This window comes from Oncorhynchus mykiss, chromosome 5, assembly GCF_013265735.2.
Source record: "Oncorhynchus mykiss isolate Arlee chromosome 5, USDA_OmykA_1.1, whole genome shotgun sequence".
Classification (NCBI taxonomy): Eukaryota; Metazoa; Chordata; class Actinopteri; order Salmoniformes; family Salmonidae; genus Oncorhynchus; species Oncorhynchus mykiss.
In genome coordinates, this window is record NC_048569.1 from 41,747,134 (window position 1) to 41,762,973 (window position 15,840).

A 15,840-nucleotide genomic window follows, 5' to 3' on the forward strand; every position below is an offset into this window, starting at 1 on the left:
ACTGAGGCAGCAGACTTTGTGAAAATTAATATTTGTGTCATTCTCAAAACTACTTGTATTGATCATATCTTCACTAATACTATAGAGCCTTTCTCCGAAACAATATCAATTCCCATTGGCTGTAGTGACCATAACAATGTGGCAATATCAAGGAAAGCCAAAGTGCCGAAGTTTGCGTCCAAAGTCATTTATAAGAGATCATACAAAATGTTCTCAGGACTTTTTGTATAAGGTGTAAAAAATGTATGTTGGTGTGATGTGTATGAGGAAGTGAATACAGATGTAAAATGATTCATGCCAGTTGTTGACAAGCATGCACCAGGTAACTGTGAGAACTGTTCGAGCCCTCTGAATTGATGATTCATTTGCACCCCTATTGGCCACTGAAAGGGATATCAACCAGATTCCTTTTTTTACGTATTCCCTAAGGTGTCTACAGCATTGTGACGTAGTTTCACGCCTTTATGTTGAAGAATTAGCGTAAACGAATACATTGCGTAAGATGGCTCTCAGAGTGATTCTTGCGTAAAAGACAGAGGTAGTCATTTTTCCTCTCGCTCCTACTGAAAAGCCAATTGTTGATATATTATCGAATAGATATTTGAAAAACACCTTGAGGATTGATTATAAAAAACGTTTGCCATGTTTCTGTCGATATTATGGATATAATTTGAATTTTTTGGGGCGTTGTCGTGGCCACTATTTCTGGTGGATTTCTCAACACAACGTGACAAACAAATGGAGGAATTTTGGGTATAAAAATAATCTTTATGGAACAAAAGGAACATTTGCTGTCTAACTGGGAGTCTCGTCAGTGAAAACATCCGAAGATCATCAAAGGTAAACGGTTAATTTGATCGCTTTCGGATTTTCGTGACCAAGCTTCCTGCTGCTAGCTGGACATAATGCTATGCTAGGCTATCGATAAACTTACACAAACGGTTGTCTTGCTTTGGCTGTAAAGCATAATTTTAAAATCTGAGATGACAGGGTGATTAACAAAAGGCTAAGCTGTGTTTCACTATATTTCACTTGTGATTTCATGAATATGAATATTTTCTAGCAATATTTTTTGACTGTTGCGCTATGCTAATTAGTGTAGTTGATGACAATTCTCCCGGATCCGGGATGGATAGTTCTAAGATTAACCCAACTCCACACAGGCTACGGTTTGGCCGTAGCCCACGCCAAATAAATGAAAGACACCCTATAAAATAACTGTGACCTTGTCTTGTGGATGTAAGAGACAGAACAATGGATAAACATTGTCTTAACTTGCAATGCTCCACCCCACACACGCCACTCCACCAACCACCATGACGCCCGGCATCAGAACATTCCAGGCATTCCCGTGATTGGCAGATAGCAGGTTGATTGCCATGTTGGTCCCCATGAACACTGGGTACTGGTAAGTACAACACAACCAACTAATAGCATAACACATAACACACAGCCCTCCCACCACAAAGGGAACAAACATAGTCTCTGAAGCAACCCGGAGGTCTCCTTTGCCTGCGTGGCCGTGATGGTGGCAGAGTGACCAGATATGAATCAGGGCGCCTCTGGGGCTCAGGGTATAAAGTCATGGATATGGGGGACAAGGATGCGAGAATGGGGAATTACAGTCCGTGGCTCCGGGGAACCACACAGTGACACAGGGAGGGACTGGGGGAGTGGGCTGTCTGGAGCCTTGTCTGCGGCACCCGGGGGTGGGTGCCTGGAGAATGTCATTACTAGAGAGGGGAATTGTGGGGGTCCCTGGGATTTGGGGAATCAAATCAATTCATATTTGCAGAAATCCATTCAGTTGTATTTTGTGGCTTTGGCGTATGTGTTCTAATCATTTAAAGTTGCGCTGTTGCAACTGCCTGTAAACACACAGTCCAGTTCATGGAGAATGATGGCAGGATCGTGTGGCAAATACTTGTAGCTCTGATTGGCTATTGCGCACCGGTCTGTGACAGACTCCGTTCCTGGACAAGACAGATGTTTTCATTCGGTTTTATTTACTGCAGTGTCTAATTGTCCAAAATGCATGGCCACTTTCCCCCTCTATATTGCTAAAGAATTTTCACACATTTTTATTAACCTTTATTTAACTAGGCAAGTCAGTTAAGAACAAATTACTATTTACAATGACGGACTAGGAACAAATGCCTTAGTATACGTAATTCCTGAACATTCTAAGAATTTATGAAAATGTGAAAATGACCATAAGTGGTTGTTTGTCAGATACTTTTTTTTAAAATGTCATATTCTTCCTGGGGGTGTATATAAACAGATTTTAATAAAATGGCATGTTTCTAAAATGCTGTCAGTTCCACTTTAAATGCAACAATGTTTCACGCACATAAGTTATTTTCAAAAAGATGGCTAGCAACAGCAAGCAAAGCTGCAATAAAAAAAAACAGTTCCACTCACCATATGATCATTTGAAACTTGACTTCTTTTTAAAAGTTATTCTTGAAAAGGGAGAAGCTAACAAATTAGCAACAACATCCTCTTTGATAACACCTGCTGCAGCAGCTGCAAACTAGCCGACAACCAAAGCTAGCTAACTAGACCGTGGGGAAACTACTGCTCGCTATTGCTCAGTGGCCTTTAAGGCAGAAGTTTCCAAATGTTTTTGTAAAAAAAACGTTCCCGTTCATTAAGTCAAAATTTGATTGGTTGATTCCATTGTCACTCCCAAGGTTTTTGCCCTAATACAGTTGAATGGCAGATGTCTTTATCTAGCTTCTGATGGCCTAGCCAATGGCTGACCCAGCTAGCTAGATTTATCTTCCCAGAGACCCGTAAAGAAAAATCCTGACTGGATCCCCCCCCCCCCCCCTTAGTGTAAATCAGAATATCATTGAAAATAATAATAACAAAATAATAATGTTATAATGACTATTTCATAAATCCTTAGCCCTCTGAAGGCGTAGTAGGCCCTCATTGTTCCCCGCTGTGTTTGGGTTAGTAATCATGAAAGTCTAAAGAATCCATATGTTGTCCTGAAATATTAACACAGAAATACGGGACATTTTGAACTCTTATTATGGTGGTGATTTGACAAAATTACAATCATGGTCTTGAAATGGACTATGGATAATCCTGAATAAATCGTGAATAATGATGAGTGAGAAAGTTAGACGCACAAATATCATACCCCCAAGACGTGCTGACCTCTCAACATTACAATGGCAGGGGAGGTTAGCGTTTTTGTGGGGGTACGATATTTGTGCATCAATAACTTTCTCACTCATCATTATTCCCGATTCATTCAGGATTATCCGTAAGCATGGTAGCGTCCACATTCATTTAGAAGTGTTTAGAAACATATTCTATTCTTATTTACAATAAGTGGCCCCAAAATGAACCTAAAAATGTCATTAACCCCTGCCAGGTTATACCTCCCCCACTTCTAAAACCAAAGTTGCACCCCTGACTATTTTACTCGTAAAATGGAAAATCTCAAGTGAAATGACAACATTGAACAGTGAACCATCATATTTTTGTGTTAAAGATCTAATAATGAAAGTGAAGGATTGCTGTTTTGAATTTGGTCAAGTTTGTGTGGGAGAGGTGAAAAAAAAGTATTGTTATAGACCACCTTGTAGTGGCTTGATAGACCACCTTGTAGACCACCTTGATGGGAAACTGTTGAGAATGGTAGCAGACTGTATTGCCACCACTATTTGCTAGATCTTTAACCAAAGCCTAAAGGAGTGTGTGTCCACAGACGTAGACGGAAGCTAAAGTAATTCCGCTGCCTAAAAGTTGTAAAGCACCCTTTGCTGGCTCTAACAGCCGCCCAATCAATTTGCTGCCTGTTCTTAGTAAACTGATGGAGAGAATTGTGTTTAACCAAATACAATGCTATTTTTCAGAGAACAAATTAACTACTGACTTTCAGCATGCATTTAGAGAAGGCCACTCACTCAGACAGATGATTGGATACTGCACTGACTCAGACAGATGATTGGTTAAACAATAACACCAATAAGAGGATAGTGTGAGCTGTATTGTTAGATTTCAGGGCAGCCTTTGATGTTACTGATCATAAATTGTTGTCGAAGAAACTCACTTGCTATGGCTTTTCAGCACCTGCCATCACAGGGTTGGATAGGTATTTATCCAATAGAACCCAGAGTGTTCTTCAATGGAAGCTTCTCTAACATCAGATATGTACCGTGTGGTGTCCCTCAGAGCAGTTGCTTTGAAAAGTTCCTCTTCTCTATTTTTACTAATGATTTGCCACTGGTCTGACACAAAGCTAGAATGACTATGCACTGCGGATGATTTCACACTTCATGTCAGCACCCAAAGCCAGTGAGCTCACTGATAAGGAGTTGCAGTCAGTATCCGAATGGGTGATTAATAATAAACTGGTCTTAAGTTCATCTAAAATGAAAGCATTGTATTGGGTTGAAAACATTCTCTAAGGCCTAAACCTCAGCTGGAGTTGTGTATAAAGGGTGTGGCCATTGAGCAGGTTGAGGAAGCTAAACTCAGAGGTAAAACATTGGAAGGTCAATTATCACGGTCTAGTCATATTGACAAAGTTGTTGCGTGTTTTTGACACAAATATCAACCGTACTGGTTGTTCAGGCTCTGGTCTTGTCAATTGCAGACTTAGCCAAACTAACTAAGATCAACAAGATGCATGCCAGTCTTTCCTGGTTGAGGGTTGACGGGAGATGAACTGCTTCGCCTAACACTATTTTTGTTGTTGTATTGTATGTACTATTTATGTATTTGATTGTTTGTATATAGTTGTATTTGAAATTGACTGTCATTGTTGTTGAAAAAACATGTATGTTATGGCATTTCAACCTCTGCCATATAGTGGATTCAGAACTATCTATCTAAAAGAACCGAGGGGTTTCTTTAATGGAAGCTTCTCTAATGTCAAACATGTAAAGTGGGGTGTACCAGTAGGCCCTCTACTCTTTTCTATTTTTACCAATGACCTGTCACTGGCATTAAACAAAGCACGTATGTCCATGTAAGGGGATGATTCAACCATCAGCAACACCAGCTAATGAAGTCACTGAAACCCTTAACAAAGAGTTGCAGTCTGTTTTGGAATGGGTGGCCAGTAATAAACTGGTCCTAAACATCTTTAAAACTAAGCGCATTGTATTTGGTACAAATTATTCCCTAAGTTCTAGACCTCAGCTGAATCTGGTAATGAATGGTGTGGCTGTTGAACAAGTTGAGGAGACTAAATTACTTGGCGTTACCTTAGATTGTTAACAGTCATGGTCAAAACATATAGATTCAATGGTTGTAAAGATGGGGAGAGGTCTAGCTGTAATAAAGAGATGCTCTGCTTTTTTGACACCACACTCCAAAAAAGCAAGTTCTTCAGGCTCTAGTTTTGTCTAATCTTGATTATTGTCCAGTCATGTGGTCCAGTGCTGCAAGGAAAGACGTAGTTAAGCTGCAGCTGGCCCAGAACAGAGCGGAACATTTTGCTCTTAATTGTAATCAGAGGGCTGATATAAATACTATGCATGCCAGTCTCTCTTGGTTAAGAGTTGAGGAGAGACTGACTGCATCACTTCTTTTTATAAGAAACATTAATAGTCAACTTACACACACACTTATCCCACCAGGGGTCTTTCCACAGTCCCCAAATCCAGAACAAATTCAAGAAATCTTACAGTATTATATAGAGCCCTTATTACATGGAACTTCCATCTCATATTGCTCAAATAAACAGCAAACCTGGTTGCAAAAAACCCAGATAAAGCAACACCTCGCGGCACAACGCCTCTCCCCGTCATTCTGTATTATGTTTCAGGTTTTTTGTGGACCTCAGGAAAAGTAGCTGCTGCTTTTGGATCCTGATAAAATGCCAAAAATACCAGCATTTTGTTACTTGTCATGTTTTTTGTGGACCCCCGGAAGAATAGCTGCTCCTTCTGCAAACGCGAATGTGGATCCGAATAAACCAATCCTCTCATGTTCTCTCACTGGTTCTTTGTTTACATACTGTGTCTGATGGTGAGGTGTGTGTGTGTGTGTCTGTGAAGACTTAACACAGCCTAGTACCACCACATCTAATGACATAAATTAGCATGACGGACACGGTGCATTAAGCCAATGGGATTGTGAATAGGATGGCGTCGCTCCCGGCTCTGACGAGGATTATAAGGAAGGCTGCAGAAACATTACGTCTCTCTATTCAACACATACACACTAAACAGCAGTATGTAGACTCTGCCGCTCACCACTGATACAGGGTCAGATGTCGTCCCCCCCCCCATCTACCTAATGGTTAGGGTTGTGGGTAAGGGAATCTGATCCTAGATCTGCGGTTAAGGCCAATGTCAATCTTGAGCCACCCTACAAATAATGGGGGTACTAAGGACAGGAGGGGAATTCTGCAGCATCGTTCATTGACATGCACAATCAGATTATCAGGACATAATATATTCCAAGGACCGGCCCGGAGTGTGATGGATGGTTGGTGCAGTCTAATCTCCACCAAGGTGCTTTGTCCAGCGCCATATTTCTTCCCTCCCTTCTGGGAGAGAGGGATGGGAGGAAGGGAAGTACAACTCAACTCATTACTTCAGGGGTTTGCGGGTTTAAGTACTTTTTTCAGGGTTGAATCCTAACCTCAGTTATGTACCTAAACTAAACTACTTAAAACTTTTGTGTAACTAAGTGGGAAAATGTGACATCCAGGACACAGGTCTTCCACACCTAACCAGCAATTGATTGACCTTGTGACCATTCTCCTGTACCATGACAAGAACACTCTTAGAAATGAAGGAATAAAGGAAGCTCAAATCCATCCTTAGAAGGAGCGAGACATTGATTAGAGAGTAAGCCGTGTTGTCGTTGTACCAGGAGAACTATGAAGGTTTAAACTACAGGAGCAGAGAAGGAGCTCTACCCAAGCATTCACGAATGTGAAGAGTTCACAAGATTGATTTGAGTGAACATAGACCAAACACAATGCAGATCCTTTTATACACACAGACAGGAATCACAAGCAGTAGCCACGCTCTAAAGTGAGTGCGTCAATCGGACAATACCACTTTAGAATATGGAGGTGAGAATTGTGGGAATAACATAGGTAGAATCAAAGCATTTGGGTCAAGCAAACTAAGCCCATTGATAAAAAAAAAATAAAAATCCATATTAAATCACAAAAAATCACACTTTTGAACAATCATCGAATATGCTGCTTTTAATGTTGTTTTTTGTTGCTGGCATGTAAAATTGCTCTAAGCTCCTAGTGGTACATGTGTAACAGTACAAATTTAGACCGTCCCCTCGCCCATACCCGGGCGCGAACTAGGGACCTTCTGCACACATCAACAGTCACCCTCGAAGCATCGTTACCCATCGCTCCACAAAAGCCGCGGCCCTTGCAGAGCAAGGGGAACTACTACTTCAAGGTCTCAGAGCAAGTGACGTCACTGATTGAAACGCTATTTAGCGCCCACGCTAACTAAGCTAGCCGTTTCACATCTGTTACACATGCAAGATTAGAACAGCTTCTCTTTTCTACCTGCAGTATCCCATAAGAACGGTCAAGGTCAGATAATGCCTTTGTTGGGAGGGATTATTGAAAGAAGGTAACATACCAACAGCCACGTTGTACAAACAAACAACTGTCTGAACAAGCAGCAGAGCTCCAGTAACGGAGGTACCAGTCTAGCAGTCGAGGCTCCATTTCACCTTTGCTAATATGCTCTTTGACCTCCTTCTAGAATGTTGTGTGTTTAAGGGCCTGCTGCCTGTCTCCTGATAACGGATCAAAGTCTACCACCCGTGCAACAAATCACAGAGCAAGAGATGTCTATCCACACAGGGCTTTTACAAGACAGGAAGTGGAATGCAGACATCCACCAGTGCTGTGGCCGTTGGACTGAAATGGATACCGAGTCTCTTTCCTCTGGCGTCTGGACAGTCTCTGTGGTGTGGTAAAGGTGTAGTATAAAGTTGTCCCTTGACAGACTGATCTCTCTGACCAGCTGTTGCTGGAGCAGGAAGGAGACGTGTCGCTATGAGAGACAGGATGGGGAGTGATTGATGGGTGTGATGGCAAACACAGGATATTAACCAATTGGATGAGATGAGTTAGTGCTGGGCTGGAACAAAAATGTGGGCTCCTTCAGGATCCCCCAGAAATAGATTGTGAAACAGATTAGTTCTCAGTACTGAGGAGGTGGGTGGTGATATTACCTCAGCTGTAAAACACAGACTTCTCTCTGGTCGAGGCTGTAACAGTTTGTTCTTCCAGAGGTAATGAGAGAACAGAAATCTGGAAAGAAAATGAGAAAGAGGAGAGAGAGAGCAAAATAAGAGGAGAGAGGGCGAGACGAGAGAGATAAAGAAAGACAGACTGGAGAAGAGAGAGAAGTAGAGAGAACATTCCCGCCCCAGATGGACTGGGAATCTGGGAACGAGAACAGGATAGTGGTCTGGTTCAGCCAGGATGTGTTTGTGTGTGTGTGTGTCCCAGCTTATCTTTGGAGCCAGGTACACCGATGGGGTTACAGAGACTCCCCACTGCCAGGCTATTTATACAGGAGATACTGTACCATTCAAGGTGTGTATGTGTGTACATGAGAGAGCAGAGAGAGAGTGAGTGTGTGTGTGTGTGTGCAGGCAATTTTCAGATGTTGGCATGAGAACACCCAGTCTCAGTTTCTCTAACATTCTTCTAGAAGCTAAGTGTTGGGGCGATCATGCAGTGTACAAGTAACAACCCCAAATAGACTTCAGGGAACACTATCTCTTGGAATAAATCTATATAATATTGCGTGTTAGGGAGTCTTATCTTGCTTCCCAAATACAAACGAAGGCAGAGATATACAGGCTTAATCTCAACCCCTTAACTCTGACCATTTTACCTGGTTCCTGTTGAGTATGGTTCATTGTTAGCTTGGGGATTTACTGCGGTCTGTTCTGTTAAAAACACTTCACATGTAGTAAATTCAAACAGCGCAGGTTGACTTGTTATGGAACGGCTATCGGGGGGACAAAACATTGTCAAAAGTAATGTTTGGAATCATCTGGGGCTGTTCCTGTTCCTCCACCCCCCTCCTTCTGTGGTTCCAACTAGAATTTCCTGTCCAGTCTACAGTCACCCTGGTTGCCGTTGACGATAAGAGATAGGAAGAGGAAGGAATACCCCACTTCATTTAGTCATCTAACCAAGGAAACTAAAAGGGGGACTTTGCGTCTGCCTGTAAAAAAAATAATAAAAGATCTAGGGGAAATACTGCTTTTGTAATTTAATGAAACAAGCAGACAACAAGAAAATTGTGTTTGAAAAAGTTAAAGTTGTTGCTGTGAGACAATTGGGTAACCTAGGTAGCCACAGGTTGTTTTCTCCTAAAACCGACCGGGACTGTAGAGGGATGTAAACGTTACAGTCCAGATGATTCTGTGGAATTCAAAAGTACAACATGTTTAAAGATGACTTTTAAACATTGCCTGCTCCCGAGTATTCTCAATAGTTTGAAAAACATAATATTGTGGGGCTTCCCTCATGCCCTTTTCATAGCAGCGCTAACAGCCACACGAGTAGTGTGCTACCTAGCTAGATACCGACCGGAACATTAAGCTAGCCAAGACCAACGACACAAACAAACGGACTATACAGCTATAAGTAGTGAGTGGAGTTACAAACGGACTATACTCACACAAGTAAAATGCATTACCTGTGAAGAAATGTTTTCCACACACATAGCTACTTGGACACCGGGTCCCCACGTCCCACACGGAATAGCCTGAAGCCACATGGCTCTTCTCACAGAATCTATTTCCCTACGTGGAACACTGTGAACTGTATATTCAGATTTTTGACCTGGTTACATGTAGATTGAACAGCACAACAGTTTTTTGGCATATTTTTGTATAACTAAACACTGACGATGAAGTTGGCTCTTTTACAATTAGGACAAAGAAAAATTGCTGTTTGTTCTCCCGAATTTGTGGGTTTGGTCGAGGGGAATTCCTTCGTATGGATGGCCTGAACATCGACTCTTGAGTATTATAAACATCTCGAGAATACCAGGAATGATAAAGAACAGAACACTTGGAATACCGCCTAAATACACCAAACACAACGACTATAAGACTGTTTCTGGGAAACAGACGTGCAGGGGGGGGGGGGGGGGGGGGGGGGGACTTGACTTCCTTTTTACTACTACTCTCAGTGGATTCATTATTTTCCAGACGCGTTCCAGGGTTTACATTCTTGGATAAAAGAAAGTAAAACCCAAACATAACGTTTCTCAACTGATGACGCAGCATAAAAATAGCAGAACTAGAAAAAACAAACACCACACAAGGTCTCCTCTCAAAAAACTAATTTTAATTAAAACAAAAAAAAAAGTTGAATCATTAACAAGTTTATAAAACAGTGATTTAGTTACATAAATAAATTGATATCGGTGTATCAAATCTGAATTTCAACTTCATGAGCAATGCTGACACTGTTGAAGAAGTACAATCGTTTACCTATCATAATAAATAAAATGGAATATGAATTATATTTGCGCCTCTGGACAAAGGAACTACGGACAAACCTCTAGGGGAGGAGGGGACATGAGACACTAGACAACGTTTCTGCACCCCAAAAACAAACAGAGGAGAAGGGATTTTCAAAGCACTGAACACAAAACCATTCAGCTAAAAATTAAAGACACTAAAAGTTGTAACCAAAGTTGGTTGGCTTTAAATTTAATGAACGAAGTTTGGTAGTTAGAACTCCCGTTTGGTTGTTTTAAAGCATTAAGACAAGGCAAGAAAGAAGGCTGTTCTCGTTGAGGAATTCTAGAGAGAAATTTGAAAAATTCAAAAAGAGAGAAACATAAATAACAAAAATCGTTAAAAAAAAGTTGGAACAGTCAAGACCTACATAGCAACTTTCTGTCCTGCACAAAGTCAGGGAGTCAGCAGAAGAGGCATGTTGTACATGTTGGTTGGTTGTGGAGGCATGTACATGTTGTTGGTTGGTTGTTGTGCATATAATGGAGCTTCTTTTTTGTAACTTGATCACTGCGGAAGGAGACACGAGGCGTGGTCAGGCCAAATTTCTACGCTGATTATTAGTAAAGAGTCAGGGGTTTTGTCAGATCTACATTTGACGGCTTCATAGGCACTGGGCCCTTGTTCTACATCTGTAACGCTAAGGCTCACTGATCTGGCTCCTGGGAAGTCTCTCTCTTTCCTCTTCTTCTGCGGTGCCCAATGAAACTGTGTCTACAACTGGAGGATATATATATTTTGCTGGTCCATACAAAATACAACATCCATGTCCTGTTTTGCAAACAGTCAGTTCCTGTCAAGCAGTCCAGTGGGTGTCAGTCTGTCTGTCTCGGCAGGGGTCACCCAGCTAACAGTCCTACTGAAGTGACCCCTAACCTTTGACCTTTGTCCTGGCCCCTGATGATGCAACGCAAGGCGACACATTTGAATTGTCCTTCTGATATGTTTTTGCTATAAAAACCAAGGTACTGCAGCTTCAAGTATTTTGCATTACATAGAATATTATTTATAAATTAGTTAACGTATACATTTGTTTTTCACTATTCAGACATATACTATTATATATACACAGTACAATAAAATGCTCTCACTCTTTCTTTTTTCACTTTCCTTTTTTTTTTAGAGAAATCCCTGAGAATGTATGTTGACAGTTGCTAAGTTTCCACAAGCGCAAGCACTATGACAGTATAAGTGTGTGTTTTCTGCAAGGGTGTGTTTACAGTGTTTCTGAGTGTGGGTGTGTTTTTCTGTGTTTATTTGCTTGTTTAGTGTGTGTGTGTGTGTGTGTGTGTGTGTGTGTGTGTGTGTTTGTGTGTGTGTGTGTGTAGCATCAGGGTGAACAACACTGCAAAGCCATGGCAGACAGTCAGACTGGAGTTGGTGATCACTGTTACTCAAGAAACAAAAACAGTAAATAAAAGGAAAAACAAGAAATGTGAACTGTTTGTTTGTGTTGTTCTTTTACTTCTACCGGTTGCACACTTTGACTACACTGAGTGGGGAGGGAGGGGTGAGGACAAGGGGGGAGTAAAGCTGGGTCCGTACGAGGTACTTGTCACGTCTGATGGAGTTGCTCCGTTTGGTTTAAGCCGTGTTTGTCTCTGTGAGCTTTCAACAGAAGGGGAACAGGAGTGCTATGAGGACATCTCGCCACTGGACAACATATACTCAGTGGAAACCAAAAGATTGTATTTTTAGTTCTCTCTCTCTCTCTCACACTCTCCTTCATACATATAAAGACACACACACACACACACACACACACACACACACACACACACTTCCTCAACAAATGTTCTTTTTTTGTTTGTTTGTGAACTAAATAGGGTCTATATACACATTAATACCGATGTGGCTTTTTTATTGTTTGTTTTTAGTCGTTTCGTTTTTCTTGTTTTCTGTTTTTTCTTTCCGTTTTCCGTTTTTTCCAAAAGGATACAAAGGCGGGATCAAGTAAAAGGGGGCGTGATCGCTCTCCATCTCTTCACCTCAATAGATCCGTCGTCGACCAATCACAATAGTTTTTTTTTGACGTTTAGTCTTTCGTCAACCGAACCTCTCCCGTACGAGCATCATGAGTTTCTTCTTGCCCTTGTAGATCTGTTTAAGGTTGTCTATGAACTGGGTAAACTGGATGTGTCCGTCCTGGGCCATGAGGAACGTCTCTCTGGCCTTACTGAGGAACTCTATGAACTCGCTGTAGTGGCGTGGGCTGATGTGCGTGAGGCGAGAGTGCGTGGTGTTGATGTAGGCCCCGATAGTGGCGTCCAGCAGCTGCCTGAGCGGCGCCTTGTCCAGCGACATCAGCTTCCCAGAGTTCCTGCGGCTGTGCAGCGCCACCATGCCCGGCGTGGTCAACGTGCACCGTCTCAAAATGTCTGACAGTACAGTGGCGCACTTCACGCTCTTCACCACCAGGGGGATGACGGCAGTCAGCTCGTTCTTCCCCAGAGAGTGGCTCAGAGCGCAGGCCCACAGCACGTCGTTGATAGCCGGGTGGGTGTCCTGGTTGTAGCTGAGGTTAAGGTGGGCCATGGCTAGCGTGGCCAGCTTGTAAGCCCTCATGGGATATCCTCTGTGCTCCATGTACCTGGCTATCGTGAACAGCTGTGTGTAGCTCATCCCTGTGACGGCCGCGTCCAGGACGATCTGGTAGGCCGTCTCGAAGGCGATGTGGTCTTTCTCGCAGAGCGTGAGGGCGGAGAGGGCACAGTTCTGGGGGTCCTTCATGGTACACTGCAGGGCCAGGGTCCGGGCGGAGGAGGCCAGGTTCTCCTGCTGGTGACAGTCCAGGTGCAGGCGGACGATGGTGGTGTTGGACATGACGGTGGTGGCAACGATGCTTGTGGCCTCGGTCGGGGTGAACAGGGTGAACCAACTCTGCATGATGCTATCCAACGCATACACGCCTACAGCAGGGGAGAGGGTGGTTAGTTTGTGGAAATATATATTTGACACACACATGCAGTACATCACTCATACACCCCGACACACATTACGCAAAACATCCTTAGAGGAGTAACTCACCAACTTCTGTGGCACAGGTGACAAGCCACCGTACCATCTCTCTCCTCCTCCAGTTCAACGTGGACAGAGTCATTCTCATCACCTTCAGGGGAGAGGGGAGCAGGTTCAGGTTAGGGAGGTGTGTGTGAGTGTGTGTGTGTTTACTGTGGACGTGTGTGTTACCTGAAGACCCAGCTCCAGTGAGACCTTGAGCAGTGTGATGTCCGGTAGACTGTCCATCAGAGTAGCAATCTTGAAGGCGTCCTGAGCCAGTTTGAAGATGTGAGACGAGGAGTGGATGTTCTTCTGGATGGACTCTAACACCGTTTCTAACTTACGCCCGTCGCCTGAGAAGACAAAAAAAAACAACATTTAAAACAACCTATTTGCAAAAAATATCAGAAACATTAATTGTTTGAGCATGTGAGTGTATGTGAGTGTGCGTTTGTAGTGTGTGTGTGCTCGTACATACAGTATGTGTGTGTGTGTGTGTATGTGTGTTTACCTTTGGCTGCGGTGAGCATGGTGGAGGCCAGTTCACATTGTTGTGACTCTATGTGAGACAGAGTGAACCAGCGAGGGTAGCGATTAGGGACCATTGACACTATATGGTGAGGTCTGGACAGATCACCTGATGGAGCCATGGATTCCAGGACCGGTAACCTAAAGACACACATATTTAATATACTGATATTGACCCTTTATGTATTGCTTTGATAAGGATGTATGGGCCTTTAAGATGTCTTCTAAGGCTTATGGAAATATTCCGTGCTTCTGTTAAAGCGGAGATGAGTAAAAACGATTTAGAATAGAACATTGTAATGCCAGTATATATGAGACCGAAAAAAACACACACACACAAAAAAAAAAAGATTTCAATACATTAAAAATCTAAGGAGTTTAATTTGGGCAGAATGAAATGAAGTTCCAAAGGTTTCATAAGCCTCTCAGCAGTCAGAAAGAAACTCAACGTCATATATATTACTGTATATTTATTATTCAAACACTCTCCAAAACTAATTTTCAATGCTGTTGAATTATTTAACAAGGATTCCAGCAAAAGGCAGCGTTGTGATTAAACAGCACCCAGGACAGCTCCACGCCTCACACACACATACATACATCACTTGAGTCTCAAAAGGAGGCTGACCTCCCTTTTTATCTGATCTTCCCTGATGTTCTTTCTGGGCATAAACTATTTACTGAAGTGCAAAGAAAATAAGTTATGTGAGATATGTTTGTGTGTGTACTTACCTCATGGCTCTCAGTGCAATTTTGTACGCCAGTTCTGTGTCGTGAGGTAGTAGGGAGGTGAAGAGATACTTGGCAAAGGTATGCATGGGAACGCTCTCTCTGTAGAGCAACTCTCCTAGACCACTGTATGGACCAGCTACAGGAGACAGAGAATACAGGCATAGATATATTAGATAGATAGATTCGACTAAAGAGAGATTAGAAAGATAGAGATTAGCGAGAGCGACGGATGTGTGTGTAGATATGTTTAACTATACTTGTGGGGACCAGAATATACTGGCATTAAAACGTTATATTTCTAAATCATTAGTAAATAGTAATTAGACCAACAGCGAAAAAGGCTATTTCTAATGGGTTTAGGGTTAAGGTTAGAATTAGGGTTCAAGGTTAGGTTTAGGAGTTAGGGTTAGGTTTTGGTGTTACGGTTAGGGTTTAGGGTTAAGGTTAGAATTAGGGTTCAAGGTTAGGTTTAGGAGTTAGGAGTTAGGGTTAGGTTTTGGTGTTACGGTTAGGGTTTAGGGAAAATAGGACTTTGAAAGGGACTCAATTGTGTGTCCCCACAAAGTTAGTTAAATAAGACTGTGTGTGTGTGTGTGTGTGCATCTACCCCTCACCCTCTAGCAGGAAGATTGCTTGCTTGCGGAAGATCTTGACCAGTGCGTCGTCCAGTTCCACTTCCTGGAGCTTGGCCAATAGCTGCTCTTCGTTGCGACACACCTTCTCCTGGGCATATAGGCCGTCGGGCATCACCCTCTGTTGCCCTAAGCCGATCAGAGCCGTCTCTACAGCTAGTGCTACGAACGATTGGCCATCGTCCAGTAAGCGTTGTGCTGGGAAGAGGTGGGGCTCCGACCTTTTGGCTGAACTCACAGAGCCTGGAGAGAGAACGGGGAAACAGAGAGAGCGGGAGAGAGAGAGAGAGGAAGAAAATAAGAGAGATCACATTAAAAACAGCATGTCTTTGAAATGTTGTCGCCAAATCTAATAGCGAGTGAAACAGCAAGGCTGTGGCTCAATCTGTGTCAGAACCAATACGGTCACTCAACCCTCATTATCATGACAATAGCTCTGTGC

The 15,840-nt window shown here is 42.7% G+C and overlaps 1 protein-coding gene and 1 long non-coding RNA gene across 2 annotated transcripts in view; both read right to left on the bottom strand.

The window, feature by feature from the left end:
- Window positions 1–6,842: 6,842 nt before the first annotated feature.
- LOC110523855 lies at window positions 6,843–10,114 on the bottom strand. The gene is made up of 3 exons (XR_002473496.2): window positions 9,675–10,114; window positions 8,191–8,269; window positions 6,843–8,009 (listed from the first exon to the last, which is right to left on the bottom strand). It is a non-coding gene; the product is annotated as an uncharacterized LOC110523855 (long non-coding RNA).
- Window positions 10,115–10,310: 196 nt separating this feature from the next.
- LOC110523854 (zinc finger SWIM domain-containing protein 6) overlaps window positions 10,311–15,840 on the bottom strand; it is a 46,113-nt gene continuing 40,583 nt past the window's right edge. Inside the window, exons 9-14 of the mRNA XM_036977550.1 lie at window positions 15,381–15,641; window positions 14,767–14,902; window positions 14,018–14,175; window positions 13,696–13,859; window positions 13,534–13,615; window positions 10,311–13,415 (exon numbers count right to left, since the gene is read on the bottom strand). Of these exons, the coding sequence (XP_036833445.1) occupies window positions 12,553–13,415; window positions 13,534–13,615; window positions 13,696–13,859; window positions 14,018–14,175; window positions 14,767–14,902; window positions 15,381–15,641 (1,664 nt within the window). The 3' untranslated portion in view covers window positions 10,311–12,552. The remainder of the gene's footprint in view (window positions 13,416–13,533; window positions 13,616–13,695; window positions 13,860–14,017; window positions 14,176–14,766; window positions 14,903–15,380; window positions 15,642–15,840) is intronic.